This window comes from Melitaea cinxia, chromosome Z (assembly GCF_905220565.1).
Source record: "Melitaea cinxia chromosome Z, ilMelCinx1.1, whole genome shotgun sequence".
Classification (NCBI taxonomy): Eukaryota; Metazoa; Arthropoda; class Insecta; order Lepidoptera; family Nymphalidae; genus Melitaea; species Melitaea cinxia.
The window spans coordinates 4,360,525-4,382,316 of record NC_059424.1 but is presented as its reverse complement, the minus strand read 5'-3'; the positions used below and the strand labels follow the sequence as shown (position 1 = coordinate 4,382,316).

Genomic DNA, 21,792 nt, shown 5'->3' with positions numbered 1-21,792 from the left:
TAAATTTTGATCATATTTCGGTTAACGAAATGAAGTTGTGTTCCGAAGCGGCGCTTTTATGACCCCGTTGGCAAATATTTATGGGCCTCTTTCATTATTGGTAAGGATACTTCACTTATCGTTCCATTGTTAGTTTAGTCGAGTGAGCAATTGGAAATAAAGCGATTTAAATACCAGACACAACACAGGGAATATTAAAAGACCCAAAACCCTTTGCACGGGAATTAAGACATAAAAGCATAACGTGGTGGAATAATGTCTCAGATCATATTTACATACTTTTTAATAGATTACGTCCATGGTCTCAATTTACTCCTGTAATGTTATTATTGTATAATTATGTAAAAAATTACAGTTGAATCTAGATAGGTATGTGAATATTTCGAGAAAATATTAAAGTATGTCTTTTGGCCCTAATAGATGGTTGGAAAGTAATAATCTCTCAGGGCCTGGAGGTAGGGCACTTCAGGACCGAACCGTGCTTATTACGATGCAACGTCTTATATATAACGCTTTGATAACTTTGAAACTAAATTGTTATCATGGCTATGAAAAGTTTAATACTAAAATATTTTATTAAAATGAAGTTACTATAACAAGTAATTACATAATTATGTATTTATATCTTCACTTTATAAATATTACCCTCAATAGTAATTTCTAATATGACGTCAATAGATGACGTCTTTCGGTCTTTCATAATTAAACCGGAGTCAGTTTCAATACTTATTAAATTGTTGAAATCTATATTTAACCTCCTAGTAAAGTCAAAGGTAAAATATAGAAATATGAAAACTTGACCAAACAAGCGAAAGGCATTATATTAGTCCAAAATATACTGCGTACAATTTCTGTCTTAGAATTATCTAAAAAGTATCCAAGAAATCAGCCGAATAGGAGCAATATTTTAAGCACAAGCGTCTTGTGCTTACAACTGAATTAACTTTTCTATTCTTATAAGTTGATAAAATTACATTTGTCACCAGTCATAAAGCCTTCAATATAGTTGTAATCGAAAAAATGTACAATTTTTTAACTATATTTTTTAGGACTTAATCTTATTCTACGACGTTTTTATATGAAGAAAAATTTATAAAAAGAAAGAAGAAAATAATTCAGCTTTGTGTTGTTAACCGCACGATATCCTCGTTATCGCTCGCAGTGTTCTATTATGTTGTTTTAAATATATAATGTACGTTTGGTATCATGTTGCCTATTTAAAACACCTCCTCGTTAATTAAATTAGATTACATGAAATCAGTTACGATAGCAACGGTTGTCATAGTAACCGTAGCTCAGAGTGGACTGGTGGGGATAATATGTAACGTTAAATGAAAAATTAATTCTGGATATGATTTGCGTAAACTTCTTTCTCAGTACGCGTCTAAATCGCGAAAGAGTGACTGTGACATATTGAGTTTAGACAAACGAGTGTATAGTATTAGATATTAAGTGATGAATCAATCAGTGAGTGGTATTAAACTTTGTATGTATATTTTTCGTAGATAAATAAGTCATCTTAACTTGTTACACAGTGTCTGATAACCGACAGTACCTCGATATATATGAAATTCGTTTGTAACAATTATATGTACTTTGTACACGCTTTTACTGGCTTTTTTATCAACGATCAGTAAACAATGCGTGATAAACAGTTATTTCATAGTACTGTAGCTATATCAACCCGGGATTATTATTACAGTGATCGCGTAAACTGATATTGTATTGATGAATAAATTATAATAAAACCGTTCAAAATGTCTAACTCTTGTCGAAAATTGTTACAATTTACAATACATAATAATTACATACCAAATCATTGTATCGTTGTATCATCCTAGAAACATTTCACCCCTAGATAAGTACATATTCAAGGTAAATAAATGGAACATATTCCGCTGTTACTTGGGACAGGCTGGTGAGAAAAATATTGAAAGGAGAGTAGTATAATTTTAAATGCTTATCAAGTAGTTAGTATGACATACAAGAAGTGCAAATAAATGTTAGAAAAATATCAAAAATTATTTTTAGTTTGAATTTTTTTTTTTTTTTTTTCGAAAGCAGATGTTCGTCGCGAGTTACCATGTGCTACGTGTTTACACTAATTAAATTTCTTAATAATCGAGGTTACTGTTCACGATTTATTTATCAAAGTATTGCTTTATGTCCTACAAGTTTCCGCATATACGGCATATTAAACGCGAAGAGAATTCTTCAAATTCTCTCGTAACAAACAAACATACGCGTCAGCTAGTGTCAGTATTTCAATACTTGTATCTTAGAGCCGTATCTCATGAGCGAATGTCTTTTGTAATTAGGATCGAAATTGGCGTCTGCGCTGTGACATTTCACTTTGAAAGCTCACATAGTGACGCGTAATCTAAGCCGAAGTTTAAGTAATACTGGAGTGATTACGCAATTTAGTTATCGTGTATGAGTGGCGCGTTACATACGAAATCTGACGTGCTAGCATTTATAATCGATTTTCTGTGAATTTTACCATTTGTTCGCCTTCTTCTGTTCAAATATTAGTCTGTTACGAATTTCAAAGTAACCAGTATTATTAACGTTTATACTTTTATGTTTCGAATCGTGCTTAAACATATGCGAATGTTGGTTCAGATTGAGTCATTTAGAGCAATATCTCGTACTATCGATTGTAAGCACTGACTGATAAATTTATGTATCGTTATCACGCTGTTGTATCGTTGAATCACTCATTGTGCTCGTCAGTTCCCGTGTTAATGATTCGAATTAATTGACACGTACAAATGTAAAGTGGAACAATCAACGACAGCCCACGTTTAAAATATGACAACGACCTCAAACACATTTCAATACGCCGTTTCATTTTTAACTCTTCACTTACAAGTAAAACTAACCTAACTATGGTGAAAGTGTAGTTGGTATGTAATTATGTATTAATGTAATTTTTTATTGTTCGCAGATCAAGAAGTTCCAGTGTTGGTCACTCGAGTTGAAGTGAATGAGATAAAACTTAAGACAAAACGGAGCTCATGCACCGGCCGGTTTTTGACGATGCACAAACGACGGAAAAAGAGCCTCATCACCAGATCGCTACGCATTGAAGCCGCACTGCTCGACGACCTGCAATTCGGACAAGTGCAGGCAAGTGGACTACTGACTGACGCATAATGCCGCTCGTATATAATTGTTAACGTAAGTCGTAAAACATCCTTTAAAATAGCAAGCAAGCTGAAGTTTAGCAACGAAACATAGCATAGCGTCATCGACTGCTGTTGTGTTTAGCTTGCGAATTTTGTGATATTACTGTTTATATTACGAACATAAAATATTATCTTAAAGTTTGGGTATTGTTTTTCGTATTGTCGAAAAGGAAAACATCATTTTGTCGTCATGGTCACAGCGTCCTTCGCGACGTAGCGTCGCTTTGACACCCGTTACACATTTAAATGTCATTTGTTCGTATTCAAGACGCATCCGCACACTATCGTTTGTATTTGTGTGCATGTGATGTTGACGATCCCACGTTCCGACCAGTCCGCGCAAGGACGCCACGCTACGAGAGAATTTAACGGTTTACGATTATTTGCTCACGTCTAACGCGCATATATAAAAATACACGGCATCACAAATATCGTATTATTCCACTTCAACAATGGAATCAGAAGCTTTACTAAGAATCTTAATAATACAATAATGAGATAACTATTTTGACTTTGTTTTGTTACGTATTGTTTTGTGAAATACAAAAGGAAAACGTAAACCCGTATGACGGATGTGTTTTTTTTTCCACCTGAAGCCAAAACTTGTTAACGATATAAATGGTTTATCTATATCAAGCGTTAAATATGGCTTATTTTCATAACAATACAATGACTACAAACACTATTAATAATAGTTTTACTGACGTTGTGTCTATTACTTAGTGAACGTTGTGTTGAAGAAGGAAAAAATTTTAATTTGTTTTTTTTTGCGACGAATTTTGCACGTTTTATTATATACATTTTATTTTCTTCTTACATTTTTTCTTCAGTAACTTTATATATTTATTCTCCTACATGGAAAAAGAGGCCCACGCCCAGCAGTGGGTGTTACAGGCTGAATCGTATTTATTATATACTCGTAACAAAAATCTGTATATTTTGTTAACATTTGTTAAATGTTTGCGAAAGATATACGGCATTGCGAATTTCTCGGTCATGTTCTTATTAATTGATTATTATTTATTCATTAACAAAATAAAAAAATATTAATAACGTATTGCTTCTTTACAGTGTATCCTCAAACAATCGGTGACGTGGAAGTTCAATGCCTTTGTGTTAGAAAACGTCTCCGGCGGTAATAAACATTTTTTTTATTATTTTTAGCATTAACTGAAAGATTATTTCTGCCATCGGCACGTGTCCATGTTTGTTCTTTGTCAATGTTAACGTAACAGAAACAGATAGGACTTTTTTGACAGTTTTTTGACTATCTGATCAAGATCTAATCAGAACTGAAAAACTCGTGTTCGTCAAATGACAGCGTATTAGTATAGTGTAAATATTAGACTTGATAGTTAAACCAGGTGCATATATTAAAGAAATGATTAAGAAGATGCAATTTAGTGTCGCATAAAATGAATTTTAGCGTAAGCAACATGTATAAGTTTTAAATAAGTTTAAATATAGCGTTTTAATAATATTGTATCAATAATATGTTTCGAGTACAAACCGCTATTAATATTTAAAGACAGCATCTAGTAAATAAATACTAAAATGAGTGCTACTGAAAATGTATATAATAATATATGTCGTTACAATATAGATAATTACATAATATATGATTACAAACCCAAAAAAAGAAAAAAGTTGAATTCATTGGCGATTGTACCATCTTATCATAAAATTTTATACACAAAACACCGAATATACACATTAGATTAATTTGGTTAATTGTAATTGAAATTGGTTTAGAAATATGAATGCAACATTTAAGTATCGCTACAGTTTCCAATTTCGAAGTGAGAGAGACAGGATAAGGCGACGGAGTCTTAATAATAAATGCAAACCATTAAATAAAACTGAATATTTTTCGTACACAACTAAATTTCATTCAAATAATACAAATACACACCCGTCGTCTTTTGCTAAAGTAGATGACTGTGTACAAGATACGACCAACTGATTTATCTACATTTTTCACTAAATATACTTATAAATAATACGTATAATACACTCAGACTCAGGAGTAAAAAGCGAGGTCACTGCGAACTGCACCAACGGACTAGTTAAATAGTAATAGTCTTTAGAAAGAACTCATAACTAGGATATTTATTACCTAAGCAAGGCAAGGCCTAGGCGTATGCTGACTGTCCTACATGTTTTTAAATTATACGCACGAGTACGCCACTAAGAAATAAAATATTCTAACTGCAAAATAAGTAGACATTCATTTTTCATGCAATTTAAAGCGTTAGAACTCGTTCTTACGTAACACGCTATCTAACGTATATTTATTGCATGGAAACAATAGATACAATACCGGACAGCAATGCAACACAGTTTTAAAATATAGTGGTACTTTTAAAGAATAAAATTGAATCAGTTTGTGTATATGTACGTATATTATTTAGGTGTGTATGGGGCACGTGTTTGTGCATCTGTTAGATCACTTTGTATTTATTGTACTTAGAAATTTAAACTAGCTTAGCCTTTCCTTAACAATTCACACCGTTGCTATCTAGACATTCTTAGAACTGCTAATCTGAAATGACATTCTTAAACACAGGCGCTTCAGCCTGTAATGTCCCACTGCTGGGCATAGCTCTTTCCCCATGTCGGAGAAGGATCAGAGCATAATCCACCGCGCTGCTCCAATGCGGGTTGGCGAATATATTCCCTAATATGAGTAACGATCACTATCAGGTTTACGTAATAACAACCTGGACCGACGGCTTACTCTCCGAGGCACGATGGGGAGACCCACAAGGACTGCACAAACACCCAGACCACGGCAAACACCTGCAAGGCCAATACAAATGTTTTTCATGTGCGGTTGTCATGATGGATGGATGATGTGCTGTGTGGCTACGGCACTAAAGAATTTAGCCACCCCCTCTCTTCCCGTGGGTGTCGTAAGAGGCGGCTAAGGGATAACAAGGTTCCACAACCACCTTGGAACTTAAGAAGCCGACCGATGGCGGGATAACCATCCAACTGCTGGCTTTGAAATACACAGGCCGAAGACGGGCAGCAGCGTCTTCGGTGCGACAAAGCCAGCCCTGCGGTCACCAACCCGCCTGCCCAGCGTGGTGACTATGGGCAAAACACATGAGTTCACGTTATTTTTTGGCGCAAACTTGTGGAGGCCTATGTCCAGCAGTGGACTGTATAGGCTGTAATGATGATGATGATGATGTCATGATGGAACCCGTAACCGCAAACGCAACAGCCACAAACCATTGCTGTGACAGTTGCGCCACCGCGTCCCCAAAACACAGACGGATAAGAAAAATTGCAAGATGTACAAAAAAAGGTACTTGCAAGCTTGCAACTAAGAGCCTGTGGATCCGTTTACAAAGAATAAATACGTCAGTAAAAACATTTTTTTTTTTAATTCTAATCAGATATAATCAATTCAATAATAATCAGATAATGTCGAGATTCTTAGAATCAAACCATATATCTCGTTTTACCAATAACGAATTTAATATTTAGGTACAACCCCGTATAGTCGGAATTCTATCAATAAAACCTTTTACAGAAATATTTGAATTAATAGTTATCGTTAAAGGATAAACGATGAAGCGACAGATATATGGTGTATTTAGAGGGTTTTTTTTTTCACAGCATCGTTTTGTTTCGGACACCTCTTTGGATTTCAGTCTCAATGATTCCTTTCGACATAATATCTGAAAAATATTCGTATTTAAGGATGATATTTAAAATAAACATCAAAAAGCACCTATTTCGAGTAGCTCTGTACATTTATTTTCCTTCTTTCAAAAAGCTCCCTGATTAAATGCTGCTAATGTAATTGGTGCTCGCCCAGTTGTCCAAATTCGACCAAAATAATAATTTAAATTATAAGTTTGAACATTATAAAGGTTCTGTTGTCAAAGACTACACTTCTATAATAATAAACAAAAGAGTATATATGCGTGTGTGTGTCAAATACAAGGTAGTGTGTGTAATGTTTTTTTTTTATTGATTTAACTTGTATTTTATTTGCGTAATTTAAAAAAAAAAACAAACATTTGTATTGGCCATACAGATGTTTACAGTGGTCTGGGTGTTTGTTCAGTCCCTGTGTCTCCCCACCGTGCTTCGGAGAACCCGTTAAGCCGATAGTGATCCTGATAGTAATCGTTACTCATATTAGGGAATATATCCGCCAACCCGCATTGGAGCAGCGCGGTGTATTAATGAGCTTTGACCCTTCTCCTACATTGGGAAAGAGGCCTATGCCCAGCAGTGGGATATTACAGGCAGTAGTTAATACACAAAAAATAATAACAATAAACTAGTAGTAATAATAATAATATATTGTGACCACTTTCGAAATTTGAGTATTTAGCTTTGATAACTCAAATACCTTGCAAATATTCACTTAACATTATTTAAGAGCAGTTTAAACCTCAATCAGTTATTTAATAATTAGATATTTTACTAACAATTTAATGTCTTTGCTAAATATTTAAATTTTAACTTAATTTACTTCGTCATACCTAAATTTTATTCAATTATTTATATACATCTACAGAATAATCAAATGTTCGTTCTTAAAAAAAAATTGTGTATCTAAGAAAGTTAAAATTACGAGAGACGCATTTATGAGGCGATATGAACCTCTTTATTTAAAAAAAAAAGTAAATAAGGAACTTATGATGAAATTTATTCGTAGTTACTAATTCGAATGAAAGATGAGTACTTCACGAGGCAATATAACTTTTTAATAGTGTATCTTCTGATAGAAATTATTTTTTTAAATTAGATCCTGTCGTCATTCCGAAGTAATATTATTCAAATGCTGGCGGAGCCGACAGACGTTCTGCGAACTGTCATAGGTTTAAAGTTTTATTGGGATAAAAATTCTGGATGAGGATCCCTAATATCTTAACGGTATGAAATATACTTTACGACTTATTATCAAACATACGAAATATACACAAATATTTCGTAAATATCGATCGAGCCGTTTCGGAGAAGTGCTGCTACCACAAGCGCCATGACTCGGAATTTTGATATATCTGTTCTTTTAAATAAGAGAATAATCATCATGTGAACTGTATTTCATCGTTCAAAATATCTAACAAGAAGATATTGTAAAGTAGTTCTGGAGATATTTGTGAAGTTTAGACGTTTGGTTTACAAGCGACTGCATACTTCATTCTGGTGTGATCTTGTGAGTAGTTACAGTAATCAACACCGGCGGATTCCAATTCTGCTCAGCGCAGATATTTGTGTGTGTACACAATTTTACTTTTTGTCTGCAGTTATCATACAACTACTAGACAGAGAGTAAAACCCGCTTTTGCTGAGCAATGGGTCGTTGTCAGCCTGATACAGTTCACCTAAAGCGATTGCTTTAATTTGTTCCTAATTTAGAATACCATAATTGTCCTTATAAGTTTTGAATATTATATTCGAAGTGTATTTCTATTTTGAAAAAAGTCGAACGATAGCGTTAAAATAAAAAATACATTTTCACTATTTATTTATTTAGAAAACCTACAACAATACCGACGTCCACCGGATGTCCAGGCATACGGTAGGTAACCGCTCTATAAATCTTACTAGACGGTGTACTTTGACTGATATATGTGACTTCTCCAAGAAGACCAGACTGGCTTCTCACACCCTAACCTAACTAATATTCTGACGTGTAATTTTAAAGTTTTCAGTAAATCATTAAATAAATAATTAAATTAAGATTATTCTAGATTTAAGAAGCTATTTAGAGTCACTTTATTTATTGAGGAAAATCAACAGAAGATACGATAAAATATAATGTCTTAATACTTAACAGTTAGGTAAAAATTATAATTGTACTTCGTTTTAAAGGCAGTCATTATATGCCGCTGCTCAGTATAAATTAAAATTAATCAGTTAAACCCCAAAAAAAAATAGATGAATTAAAATAAAAAACAACAACAACAAAGCACAGCAGCTTAGCCACAACTATATAAAATGAAATAATTTTACATTCAAATTTTCATTTTATTTAATTTTCATATATACGTTTATTGAATATAATTTGATTCCATCCGGCACTGTTATTACTATTTGTTGCTTACTGCGAATTAATAACATCCAGTAATGTTTTGATAGGCAAATCGTATTTTGGATTGTTAACAATTGCAAGCATGTTTATTATTAAAACACTCGAACTCATCTGAATTTAAATTAAAATAAGTTTATCAGCCGCGGGGACGTGTTCTTCAATTTGTTTTTGTACTGACTCATATTATTCAATAATAGCTTCTTGTAGTATTTTTCAATAATTGTTATTTTTTGTAATTCGAACTCCTCCGACCCTCCTTCATGGAGAAAGAGCCCAGCAATGAGATAGCACAATTAATTAGTTTGCATTGTAATAGAGCTTTACCTTTTTTTCAATATGTACAACTCATAACTATAAAATAATATATTTATGATTTATTAACATTAATTGACTACTTACGTAACACAAACATAGCCTCGTGACAATAACAACAAACTCGAACGAAATCAGTCAGAAACCAATTTACTTAATTCGCCACATATCTCTAATTCTACGTCCTAACTTAACGTTCCTCATAAATTGATCAAATTAATCAATATGATCAGTCGCCATCCTAATTAAGACCACTTACAAATAATCGAAGCTAATTGGTAAGGCATTGGATAATAAAAGAGATATTCATGTACTTGTTATGAGTTACGATAGATTCACTTAGTGCGTATTACTCAAAATATTATGATTAAAGTTTTAACATAAGAGGTAAAGCATATATAGGATACTTATCATCACTCTATGCTCGTCTCATAGGTATAATGTCTAAGCTACTTATTTGAAATAATACTACCTCCATGTAGTATTGTGTCCCTGTGGTGAATAGGTGACCAGAGCTCCAGGGGTAGGGTCGGAAACGCGCTTGCGATGCTTTGCGCTTGGTAACTGTAGCTACTGTGACCGCTTACCATCACGTAGATCGTACGCTAGTTTTCCGACCTAATCGTATAAAAAATATCAATCGGTTTATTGTTGTATAGTATTAATATTCATTCAGAGAAAGAAAAAATAATTCAATGAATAGATACACCATAACATACATACAAAACAAATAATGTTAGAGACATACGCCCGGTTAGTATATAGTTTAAGTAAGTACAACTGTACCTAAACGAATCGAAGTGTCATATCATCATAGTCGCGATTAATAATTACAAAGGATATTTAAAATAATTCTATATTCGCTGACCTGGCGGACTTTGTGACGTTATTTTTTTTTTTTCGTTTGTATTTATTTTTAGTTTTCTCTAATACAAACCTAGCTCTGATAATAAAGAACAATTTAATTTTGTGCAGTCGTTCTCAAGCTATAAGAGTAAATACATTTCTAATAATATCAAGCGATTAATATAAGAAGAAAAATCTCATTATCTTCAAAAAAAGGTATGTTTAATTATTACAATTTTGGTAATGTTGAGATTACGTCCCCTTTTTTATAATATTTCATATTGAATATTTTTTTGATTATAAGTTTCAAAGTTAATTTTTATTTTAGGCAATGTTAATATTTGAAAGAAACAATTTCCGTGAACAATATAATTAGGTACGCAAGTATTCGAAATTGAAACTATTTCTATCGCGATGACATCTTCATCTCCAGTAATTTAAATGAAAACATGTGCTAGTGGTACCAATATCAGTGTATCGATATCAGTCACACTGGTTCTTTAAAAAAACAGGCAATCCAATACTGCCTTAGTAGCGGACCGTGTATGTAGTTCAAACATATTATTTACTAACTTCTGCCCGCGACTTCGTCCGCGTGGAACAGGTTTTTTGGGCTAACTTGGAAAACTCTCAAAAGAAAAAAAAACCTGATTTTGAAACACTCTTGGTGCTCCGCTCCTATTGGTATTAGCGTGATGATACATAGCCTATAGCCTTCCTCGATAAATGAGCTATCTATTACTGAAAGAATTTTTCAAATCAAAGAAGTAGTTCCTGATAGTAGCGCGTTCAAACTAACAAACAAACTCTTCAGCTTTATAATATTACTATAGATTTATCACAACTGAGTTTCTTAATTTTTTATTGCGTAATAACCTTCTTTATAGTATTAAAATTTTTTGAAATAAGAATTAATCGAATTGGTCTAACCAATGTTGGGTTCTTAAGCCGCTTAGCAGCACATTTAGCGATTAAGAACAATGAATTGTTTAGGAATTCTTTTTACTTGAGACCTGATACACTTTTGAAAATGAGATTGAACGAAATATCAGTTCCCAAGAGCTCAATGTGATCGCTAATCGGAACGAAATACACTTTGGAAAGTGAGAGCCTAGGTCTTGAAGAGGCCTTTAGCAGTGAATGAACACGCTTGCGTCCTGCATTGTACATATAAGTATCTTACAAAAAACACCTAAAATAAATCACGAATACACTCAACATATTGTTTGTATTATAAGTAACAGTAGTTTTAAACTACTAGACGAGTTTGTGATTTTTAGTGGATTTTATTTGTTTGTCGGTTGTATATACACAGGATATCATAACGTCATTATAACAGTTTCCAAACGTACGTAATAGGCAATATTATTGGTAAGCAAAAAGTTATTATTTAAATTTGTTCGTATTCTATTGTTTGTCCTGGTAGAGACGCCCTACAACATTGAGGACTAATACAAATCCGCGGAAACTCAAACAGATGACTTGATTTAGCAATCCTATTGAAAAATATTTATTTAATTCTTCAAATTTTAATGAAAATAAACACTTAATAAAAGTAGAAAACTTTCGATCTTTCTTGTAAAGTTGTAAGAAGATTTTGTTTCAGAATAAATAATAAAGATGAAACATAAAGTTTCAATACAAACAAACGTTAAGTAATAGATTTAAGCAAAAAAATCATTAAAGAACTCATCACTAATTCCAGTCTGTATTTCTATATCATACTTTGGTAAATTATTAAAAGTATATAAATAAATCGAGAAACGTCGAAATATATAATATAATAATAATAGCTAAATCGACAGACGCTGCCCTGTTCTATAAACTGTCAAACCTGTCAAGTTGTAAAATTCGTTAAATTTTCTGAAATATTCCAATTTTTTGCGCATTTTTCTTTAATTTACATTCTTAAAAAACATGAGATAACCTTAAAAAAACATAAGCTAGAATTTTCTAGCCTTTCTCGAATTTAGCGCTTGGCAAAACATTTAGTATTTTTATTTAAATATCGTCTTAAGAAAATTTACTTTCTTATTCGCCGACAGGATAAAATAAAAAAATTAAAAGAAAATGAAAAATAACAGGTCTTCAAAATCAGCCGTCTCGTTGATAATATCCTCAAGACTACTTTAAACATTATGTTTAGTTTTAGGCCCAATCTGCAATTATCTTTTGAATGTTTCTTCGCAAAGAAAAAATCTTTATAATTTTCACTATGATGTTCATCTGAATGACGATACATAAGAATTTCAGTTGTTGAGAATCTCGGCATTATAGAATTCAAGAACCTATATCACATGAATGAACAGGTGCCTGTAATACGTATCAGCCGTCATCCTTGTAGTTAAACCGATGTAGTCGGGATTTACAAAAGGAATTCGAGGAAGTTTATACATTTATACTAGCTGTGCCCGCGACTTTGTCTGCGTGGAATTTAACAATATAGTTATTGTTCAGTTTGCAGAGTAAAAAATAAAAATAAAAAATCTAAAATAAAAGTAGTCTAAGTCTAAGTTAACTCCTTATTACCTCAGCTATCTGCCAGTGAAAGTCTATTCAAATCGGTCCAACCGTTTCAGAGATTAGCCAGAACAAACAAACAGGCAGACAGACCAAAATTGTAAAAAATGTTATTTTGGTAAATATACCGTGTATACATCCATATGCATTTAGTAACAAGCGGTTTTTAAATATTACAAACAGACACTCTAATTTTATATATTTGTATACCTAGATTTTAAACGATCTTAAATTTTTTACCCCTAAAAATACATTACGAGTATATCACCTTAATGAATTATTTTGTAATGCAAATATAAAATTGTTAATAATCATTGTGTTTTCTCGCAAACGGAAAAAACCGACTTCAATTACATCTACAAGTAATACAACGTTAATAGACGAAAAAAAAAATTAACAAACGCACTAGTCGTCACTACGATTTTCGAAGGTTCCCCTCGATTTCTCTGGGATGCCATCATCAGATCCTTGTTTCCTTATCCTGGTACCACCCTTGGGAATATCTCCTTTTCAACAAAAAATAATTATCAAAATCGGTTCATAAATAATGAAGTTATCCACGCACCTACATAAATAAATATATATATAATAGGTACAGTCGAATTGAGAAACCTGCTCCTTTTTTGAAGTCGGTTAACATTGAATTTCGCTGTGTGGTTACGGCAGTAAGAATATAGCCTCACTTCCCGTGGGTGTTGTAAGAGGCGACAAAGGGATGGCACAGTTTCACTGCCACCTTGGAACTTAAAAAGCCGAGCTCTGGCGAGATAACCATCCAACTGCTGGCTTTGAAATACACAGGTTGAATACGGGCAGCAGCGTCTTCGGTGCGACAAAGCCAGCCATTTTTGGCGTGAACTTGTAGAGGCCTATGTCCAACAATTGACTGTATTAGGCTGCAGTGAACAATGAATTTCATGTCTAGACTATAACCATTGTCTACAAAATTAAACTTATAAGCAACATTTTAAACTAAAATTGGTCTCTTGCGATTGGAAATGATAATTCCAGACATCAAGATCACTAAGAAAAAATTATTAGTTTATAGAAAAACTAACTGGCTTACGCCGAGTTGCACGAAGCAAAATTAAAATTTAAGTAGAGTTTAAACTAATTTAATTACAAGAATTTCATACAATTCTTGCGATTAAATTAGTTTAATCACTACTTAAGTTTTAATTTCTTTTCTTGCAACTCAGCGTTAGTTTCACCGTGGACCTTTCCGTTAAGGGGAAAAATCATACGCACGTTACATCCTTCCGCTACTGTATTAAATTATATTTTTGTTATGATATATTTTATGTTTCATTTATTTTAGTAATGCTTATTTTTCAATAAAATCTAGTAATATGCCTTTGTACATATTTCGTCTTTTATTATATGCTATATCTTATATATGTATATAGTGCTGTCACCAACAGTATAAATGGATAGAGCGTTGTGTTCATACTAATTTCATAAATTAAGTTTTTAAGATATATCTAAAGTATTAATTCATAAAACATCTACGTGTCAGATTAGGAAATCTGTAATTATGACCAATTATGGTTACATTGACTTTCATTGCTAGGTCCAAATTGAACCTAAGTACACAAGCTTAGACTATTTTTTTGTTTTTTCGCTTTACCTTGGTAATGCAATGAAAAGGCGATAATTTAAAAAGTATTCTATGTACGATTCCATAGCTCCAGTTCATAAAGCTATATAAAAAAGTTTCTGTCGCATCTGCTTTTAATAAGTTTTATATGAATAGTAATACACTTCTATTCATCTCTACATCTACCTTACAAACTTCTGTAACGCTATAGCTATGTAGCAAATTTTCAACGTTAAGTTACTTGGTTAATATTCAAAATGAAAAACAGTGTATGATACAAATGATATCTAAAATGAACTTTTTATATATAGCACTATCTGATCCCGCAAACGTTGTTTTCCGATATATGTTATTAACCCCATTAATTCCCCCACTTACCCGTTGGCCGATCCTCAGATCTGACATGCACACAAAATTTCATAAACATCAGTCCAGCCGGTTCGGATTAGTATGGTTACTGACATTGTAACACGAGAATTTTGTATATAATAAGATTATAAAATTTGATATATCTAACTGCATCTTTTCATTATCTAAGTGAACTGACATTTTAACAAAAAGCAAGCATTTGTTTGATTGTAATCTAATTGCGAATGTAAGCATAACGTGACTGTGTGTACCATCTGTCCTTGGGTAAATGTTTGATGCAAAGACGGATATTTCGGAAGTTTTAACTTTTTTTTTTTCTTTTATCGACAACACAGTTACACGAACGGTAGTTCTCTTTATTTGGTCACACTGTGTCTCGTTATTATCGTTATATTAACATCCCAACACTGGCCATAGACCTCTGCCTCCATATGAAGATGAGATGGATGATGGAGAAGGGTCATAGGAGAAGGGTTTGAGCTTAATCCACCACGCTTTAAGTTGGCGGATATATTAAGATAATTAATAAAGATTGCTATCAGGTGTCTATGAACTGCCGGAACTGACAGCTTAACGTGCTTTCCGAGGCAGGTACCAGATACCCAGACTTTAAAGAATCATTTGTATCGTATATGGATATTTATCCATCCCGAGCGAGAATCGAACCCGGAATCGTCGATCTTTGAGCGCATACACGGCACACGCACCACTATACAAAAGCGATGTAATGATGCTTAATTACTTAGGAAATACTAAAATATTTTCAAATTTTATTCTAATCTAACAATAAGTACATTAATTTTTATTAAGCTCCTTGAAACAAAAGTTGATCTTGAAGTCGCAAGTCAATGCAATTCAATTTGTTCTCACGGAGACGACTGCGCTTAAGGTTAGCCCTTCGTTTACTTCAATTGTTTTGTGTTTCAATTTAACTTTTAAACTCTTGAGTATTCCTTGATTTAATATTATATTTTTTCTTTTAAATGTGTTGCATGCTTATTGCGTGGTCATGATGAATATAATTTACAAAGTGTAATATTATTCCTATATATAAGCAATATTAGCTTACTTGTGTCAAAAAAGCTGAAATGGTACTCATATATCCTAAAAATGTTTTTTTATTTTCTTCCACTGTTTGTTAATGAAAGTTTTTGCTTCAATAAAGTACAGGAATTATTGTTTTATTGAGCAATTATTTCGTTGTAATATGAATATTCACAATCACAGCCTTTTTTCAAATATATGGATGGATCTTATACATGTAGGAATACGCGACAATTTTTTATTTTCAGTATTTATTGCGTTGATATTACAGTCGATTTTGATAGCAAAAGAAATCATTTCATGGTCTTCATGTCTTTTCCCTTCTTGTATATTACTTATCTTATTTTTATTATTATTTATTAAATACGAAAATAATAATTTTAATAAATAATAATAATAAATTTTATAAATATAATCCACCATAAACTTTCATAATAATCGCATATTAAGCGATTACTAAGTTTCTTATAACACAAATAAAAAAATTATTTTGTATTATGTCAATACACTTGATACTTATTTCCAAAAGTAATAAAAACCGAATTAGTTAATCATACGTGATCCGAAGTTGGTTTTACTATTTTTAATCCGTATTAAATGTTATACAAGAATATACATTTCAAAAGCTCCGAAACATAAATTTAACTATAAATTAATTTGAACTGTTTACTTGATATTATTTGATGCAATAAGCTTCCTACTCTCATCGTAATACCTTTTGTATTGTATTCTATACCTAGATATCTGAAACACTTGATCCAAGTATTAAGTACTAATAACGTAATCTCGATTGTAAGACGTAACGCCTACCTAGCTCCCACGCAAGTTTTAAGTGGTGCTTGTCATGCATATTGTATTAAGTCGTTCGCGAAATTAATATTCTCATATGTATCACAAACAAACACAATCATTGAGATGATATCTTGTTGTCATCATAATTGTAATACTTAACCATTTCAGTATCATGTGGTATTTTCACACCGTACTAAATGATATTTATAATGTAAAACTTCTCAAATGAAAGGATGATAACTTATCCGTTAACTCGGAAGCACGAGGCCGCATTTCATTAAATTTTTACATTATATTATTTATACCTAATCTTAGTTTTTTACTTACTTCGAACGAGTGTACCGAATCGAATTACTTTGTTTTGCGGTTGAAAAATAAAATATATATATATATATAATATAAAAATGAGTCGCCGAATGTGTTGCTAAGCGCAAAACTCGAGAACGGTTGGACCGATTTCGCTAATTCTTTTTTTTTAAATATTCCTTGAAGTACGAGGATGGTTCTTACGGAGAGAAAAATTCAAAAAAAAAAAAATTTAAATTTTCTGAAAAGGTCTAAAAACAACACTTTTCTATACTCCCATACAAAAGATTTGTGATAATACTTAAAAGTCACTGTTAGGCGATACGAAGTTCGCCGGGTCAGCTAGTATATATATATATATATATATATATATATATCCACTAAAAGTAAATATACAATAGTAGGTACGAAGTTCGACGGGTTAGATAGTTAAGGTTTCTTACCGCAGCAAGGTTTTGACAGCCTAAGTAATATCAAATCTATTACTGTACCCGGCAATAAATGATGCACATCGACCTTTGGAAAGAGATAATCGGCTAATTTCAACTTCGTAGAGCGTTGTCTGTGACGCACATGGTCTATGTGACGTAACGGGCTGTCAGTATTTTGTATGATAGATCTAATAGTGTACGATGTCAGGAATGAAGTGACCTTTCTTATTTTTTGATGGACGAAATATATACAATAAAGTATTAGTGTATACAATAAACGTATTATATAAGCTGCTATATGTACGAAACTATGGTATTAACTAGCTAATCTACATTACTATTATAATAATAGAATATTGTAAAAAAATATGAAACTGACACTGCCATATACCTTTTGTCGACAGTGCTTATTACCAGACAATAATAAGATTGTATTTTAAAGTCCGTACAAAATTTTTGGCAACTCTTTATTGTATATATTCTGTCAATCAGAAAATTAAAACGGTCTGGAATCTACTACCATAATGCGCTACGAAGTCGAAATTAACCGATTATCTCTTTCCAATGGTCGATGTGCATTTGTGGTTACTTTTTAAAGTCGATTGTCTATAACGGAATCACTTGTGGTTAGTCCTAAGCTGGGTTAAAAGACGTAAACATCTAAATTCGTTAGCGCAGTTTTAGTGACCCTGCTTTCTGCTCCGCGGCGCAAGTTGCGAGTTTGATTACTTCCTGAGTCTGGATGTAATATTTGTATTTATTCATATACTCGTATATATCATTTCTTTGTATGTTTATCAAAAAAAAAAAAAGAATAGTTATAATTGTTGGCTGTTATGTATAACACAAGCATTGAGTTGCTTACTTTAGGAGCAGACATATAGCGCTGCGATAGGTTTGTATGGATTTCAATGACACTGTAATGCACCGTGATAGTTGCTCGAGCACGCACAGCTGGTAAGAGAAAATAATCCGCATATTTTCCACAAGACCACTAGAATTAAGTATGGATATATCTACAGTTTTACAATAACTTATTCTGATTGAATGGCTAATTGATTAACGCCGAGCTTAACTATTTAAACGGCAACATAAATAAATTTTGCCACACAGTTTTTTTAATACCTCACAACTCTTAGAAATGATTCTGGGCTTTTATATATATATATATATATTAAATTAATTGCTGTTCGTTTGTCTCAAACTCGATAATGGCTGGATCGATTTGTTCTATTTTAATCTTGAAATATTTGTTTGAAGTTCAGGGAAGGTTTAAATGGTGAGAAACAAAAGGTAACGGAAAATACTAAAAACGACAACTTAATTTTCCAATACAAAATGTTCCTAGCTGTGACACATCTAATGTCTTTCGTCGAAAAAATTGTCACTTGGTTTTCAAATATTTATAGGTGCGTTCAGGAAGTGTTTTGTCCATATTTTTCACAAATATCTGTGGGTTATACGAAGTTCACCGAGTCATCTAGTAAATAATAGTAAATTAGTTATCACTTATGTGAATTAATAAATACAAAATTGCGTGCGAAAATTTTGCAAATTTTGAAAATAAGGATAGATTTTTGCAATTTTGCTCCATTTTAAACTGCTTTGTAACCGTGTTAAAGTTTATTTTACAGCGACAGGTGTTAATAATTTGGAAACTAATTGGACATTTCGATTAATTAAACAAATGAAGTAATAATCAAGTGCATGCTTGCATAGTCGTATACATCCAATCAACTCTTTAATTATATCCGCTGACTGATTTTATCGTTTCAAATATTCAATATAAATATATTTAAAATAAGAAAATATTGTTAATATTTCTTATTTTTTGAGTTTATCATAATTATAAGAAGTTTCTGCAAGTCTTTAAAAACTTTTTTCCTAGCAGATATATGTATCTATTAAAAGGCTCCAATAAAACTCGCTTTTATCCATATTTATGTAAATTATAACATAGTTTGTTTTTTTAGTTTATTTGACCAATCAATGCAACCAAAGCGGAATAATTTCTTTAATTGATTACAACCCGCTATAATATACTCAAAACTGAAACTTATTTACACAGGACTCAATTCAGGATGTCCCTAAATGGCGTTGGAAATAAAATACTTTTAGAGAATTCTAAATGGTTAATTCGTTAGTCGGATTGTAGCCTGATACATTTTAGTATACTGCGGTTCAATCTCACCTATATCGTGCTTTCATATGAAATGCATTTCACCTACAACGGCATTTGCATTGATTTTGTGAATAATTAAAGTCTTATGTAAGGTCATGTAGTTGAATTAGAAGCACTTATTCAATCATGCGATGTCATAGTAAAATTATGACTAGTATATGCTTTAGTATGTAAAATTAATAAATAAAAAATTCCTCACATATTTCTGAGAATTTAAAAATTAGAGTCGAAATATCTATGCAATGGAACGGTTATCGAACTTAGAAATATTACACTAAATAAGCAAACGACCAATAAACTTAGATTGGAACACTAATATTGTAAGTAACATTACTAGTAAACAACTACTTCTGTTGTACTTCTATATAGTAATCACTAAAAATAATTTTAATTAAATTCCAAACAATTAATTGTTAATCGAAATATTTTCCCACGTTTTATTTATTATTTAACATACATATAAGTTATCCAGCAATCCGGGAGCTAATAATATTTTTTGCATCGCAAATATTGTTTTATCGCAAGAAGGACGGGTGGTTAGAATATTATTATCGATGAGAATTAATTGGCACCATTGGTGGACAACACGCAGGAAACGAATGAGCTTACCGGGAAATAAGAAGCTATGCAAGTGGGAAAACAGGAAAACGTAAAATGACTATTATCGCGTTACTTTTACAACACATGCTAACCTAGGTAACTAGATAAACCGACTTGTAATGACGTACGTTAACCCCTTTTAATACCAGTCATGATATGTAGAATTCGTTTCATTCCCAATACTCGAGAACATAATTATATGAACTGTTAATACTCGAGTCTCGAACACCCGCACAGACTGACTAATATATATCCTTATAATTTGCACAGTCTGTAACATACTGCTTCGTGTACTTTGTAACGTGTTTATAAAACATTTAAATGTTATATCCTTGAAATAGTTATATTGCATTTGTTTTATAAATATATTAAAATATTCGTTTGGAGAACGAAGTGATGTTGTACTATTTAAACTCAATGTTGCTATTGAAATATTGACTGTGGCAAAATTTCAATTTTTTAACGAGTCGTGAATCTCGACATCGTCTAATTAAAATTATTCACTAAATTAGTCCATGATCCGAATTAGAGGCGTCCTTCACCTTTCATCTGCTTTCCGGATGAAAAGTATTCCTTATCAAATATAATTAAATGTCATATTCCAAAACATTATTAATTACCTTAAAATTGTGTTCAATGTTATAAATCATACACATACAAAATAATACTATGTCGGTCTATATAAACTGACGAACATATTTTGTGTAAAAATCATGACTATGCTATGTGAGGCACAGGCAGGATTTATAACCAAATAAATTAATAATATAATTCGAGTTTTGGTTAGCTAAAATTAGACTTTAAATATCGTGCCATATATGCCATCGTAAATATGTATCGTTCTTGAACTTGGAAATTTAAAGATAAAAAAAAAAAATTGACGTATGATGTAGTGATGCGAGAGTTCCAATTAACGCGGACGATGTATGGATGTGTTTATACAAATATTTGTCTCCGGTCCGGGTGTTTGTTCTTGTAGGTCTCCCCCGCGTCTCAGAGAGTACGTAAAGCCAGTCTCTGTTGTTACCATAAACATTTGATAACGATCCGTTACTATTAATTGTTACTAAGCTTAATTTAATTTTGACATTTTAATTTTCACTGTCCAGATAAAGTTAAAGTAATTTACTATTAACTAGCTCATGTCTCACATCTGCGGTTGTTAGCTTCATGCTACCATTGGACAAATGTTCACAATTATGGCCATCAAGATATTTGTTATAAAAATTGGCGACTGGTGTCACTACGCATAAACACACGTGTAGCATACTAATTGATAAACAAGCTTAATCGTACTCTTGCAGAAAAATTCCACTCCTAATATTAATCGTATAAATGAGTTAGGTATAGACTTTCACAGCAAGCGGTAGATTAGGTAATTAGGACTTGTTTATCCTCAATTAATAAACTACAACTATTAAATTAATGTGGGCGACAAGAAATTTCTCAGAAATATAGTTGAATTCGATGGTAAAAAAATAATATACCAAATTCTTTTGTCTTTTGAATACCGTCATCCTTCAAATAGCGTTATCTATAACAGG

The 21,792-nt window shown here is 32.2% G+C and overlaps 1 protein-coding gene across 1 annotated transcript in view; it reads left to right on the top strand.

The window, feature by feature from the left end:
• Nucleotides 1–2,604: 2,604 nt before the first annotated feature.
• The window catches only part of LOC123668508 (calcium/calmodulin-dependent 3',5'-cyclic nucleotide phosphodiesterase 1C-like), a 117,653-nt gene continuing 98,465 nt past the window's right edge, over nucleotides 2,605–21,792 (top strand). Inside the window, exons 1-3 of the mRNA XM_045602242.1 lie at nucleotides 2,605–2,659; nucleotides 2,948–3,129; nucleotides 4,260–4,323. Of these exons, the coding sequence (XP_045458198.1) occupies nucleotides 2,605–2,659; nucleotides 2,948–3,129; nucleotides 4,260–4,323 (301 nt within the window). The remainder of the gene's footprint in view (nucleotides 2,660–2,947; nucleotides 3,130–4,259; nucleotides 4,324–21,792) is intronic.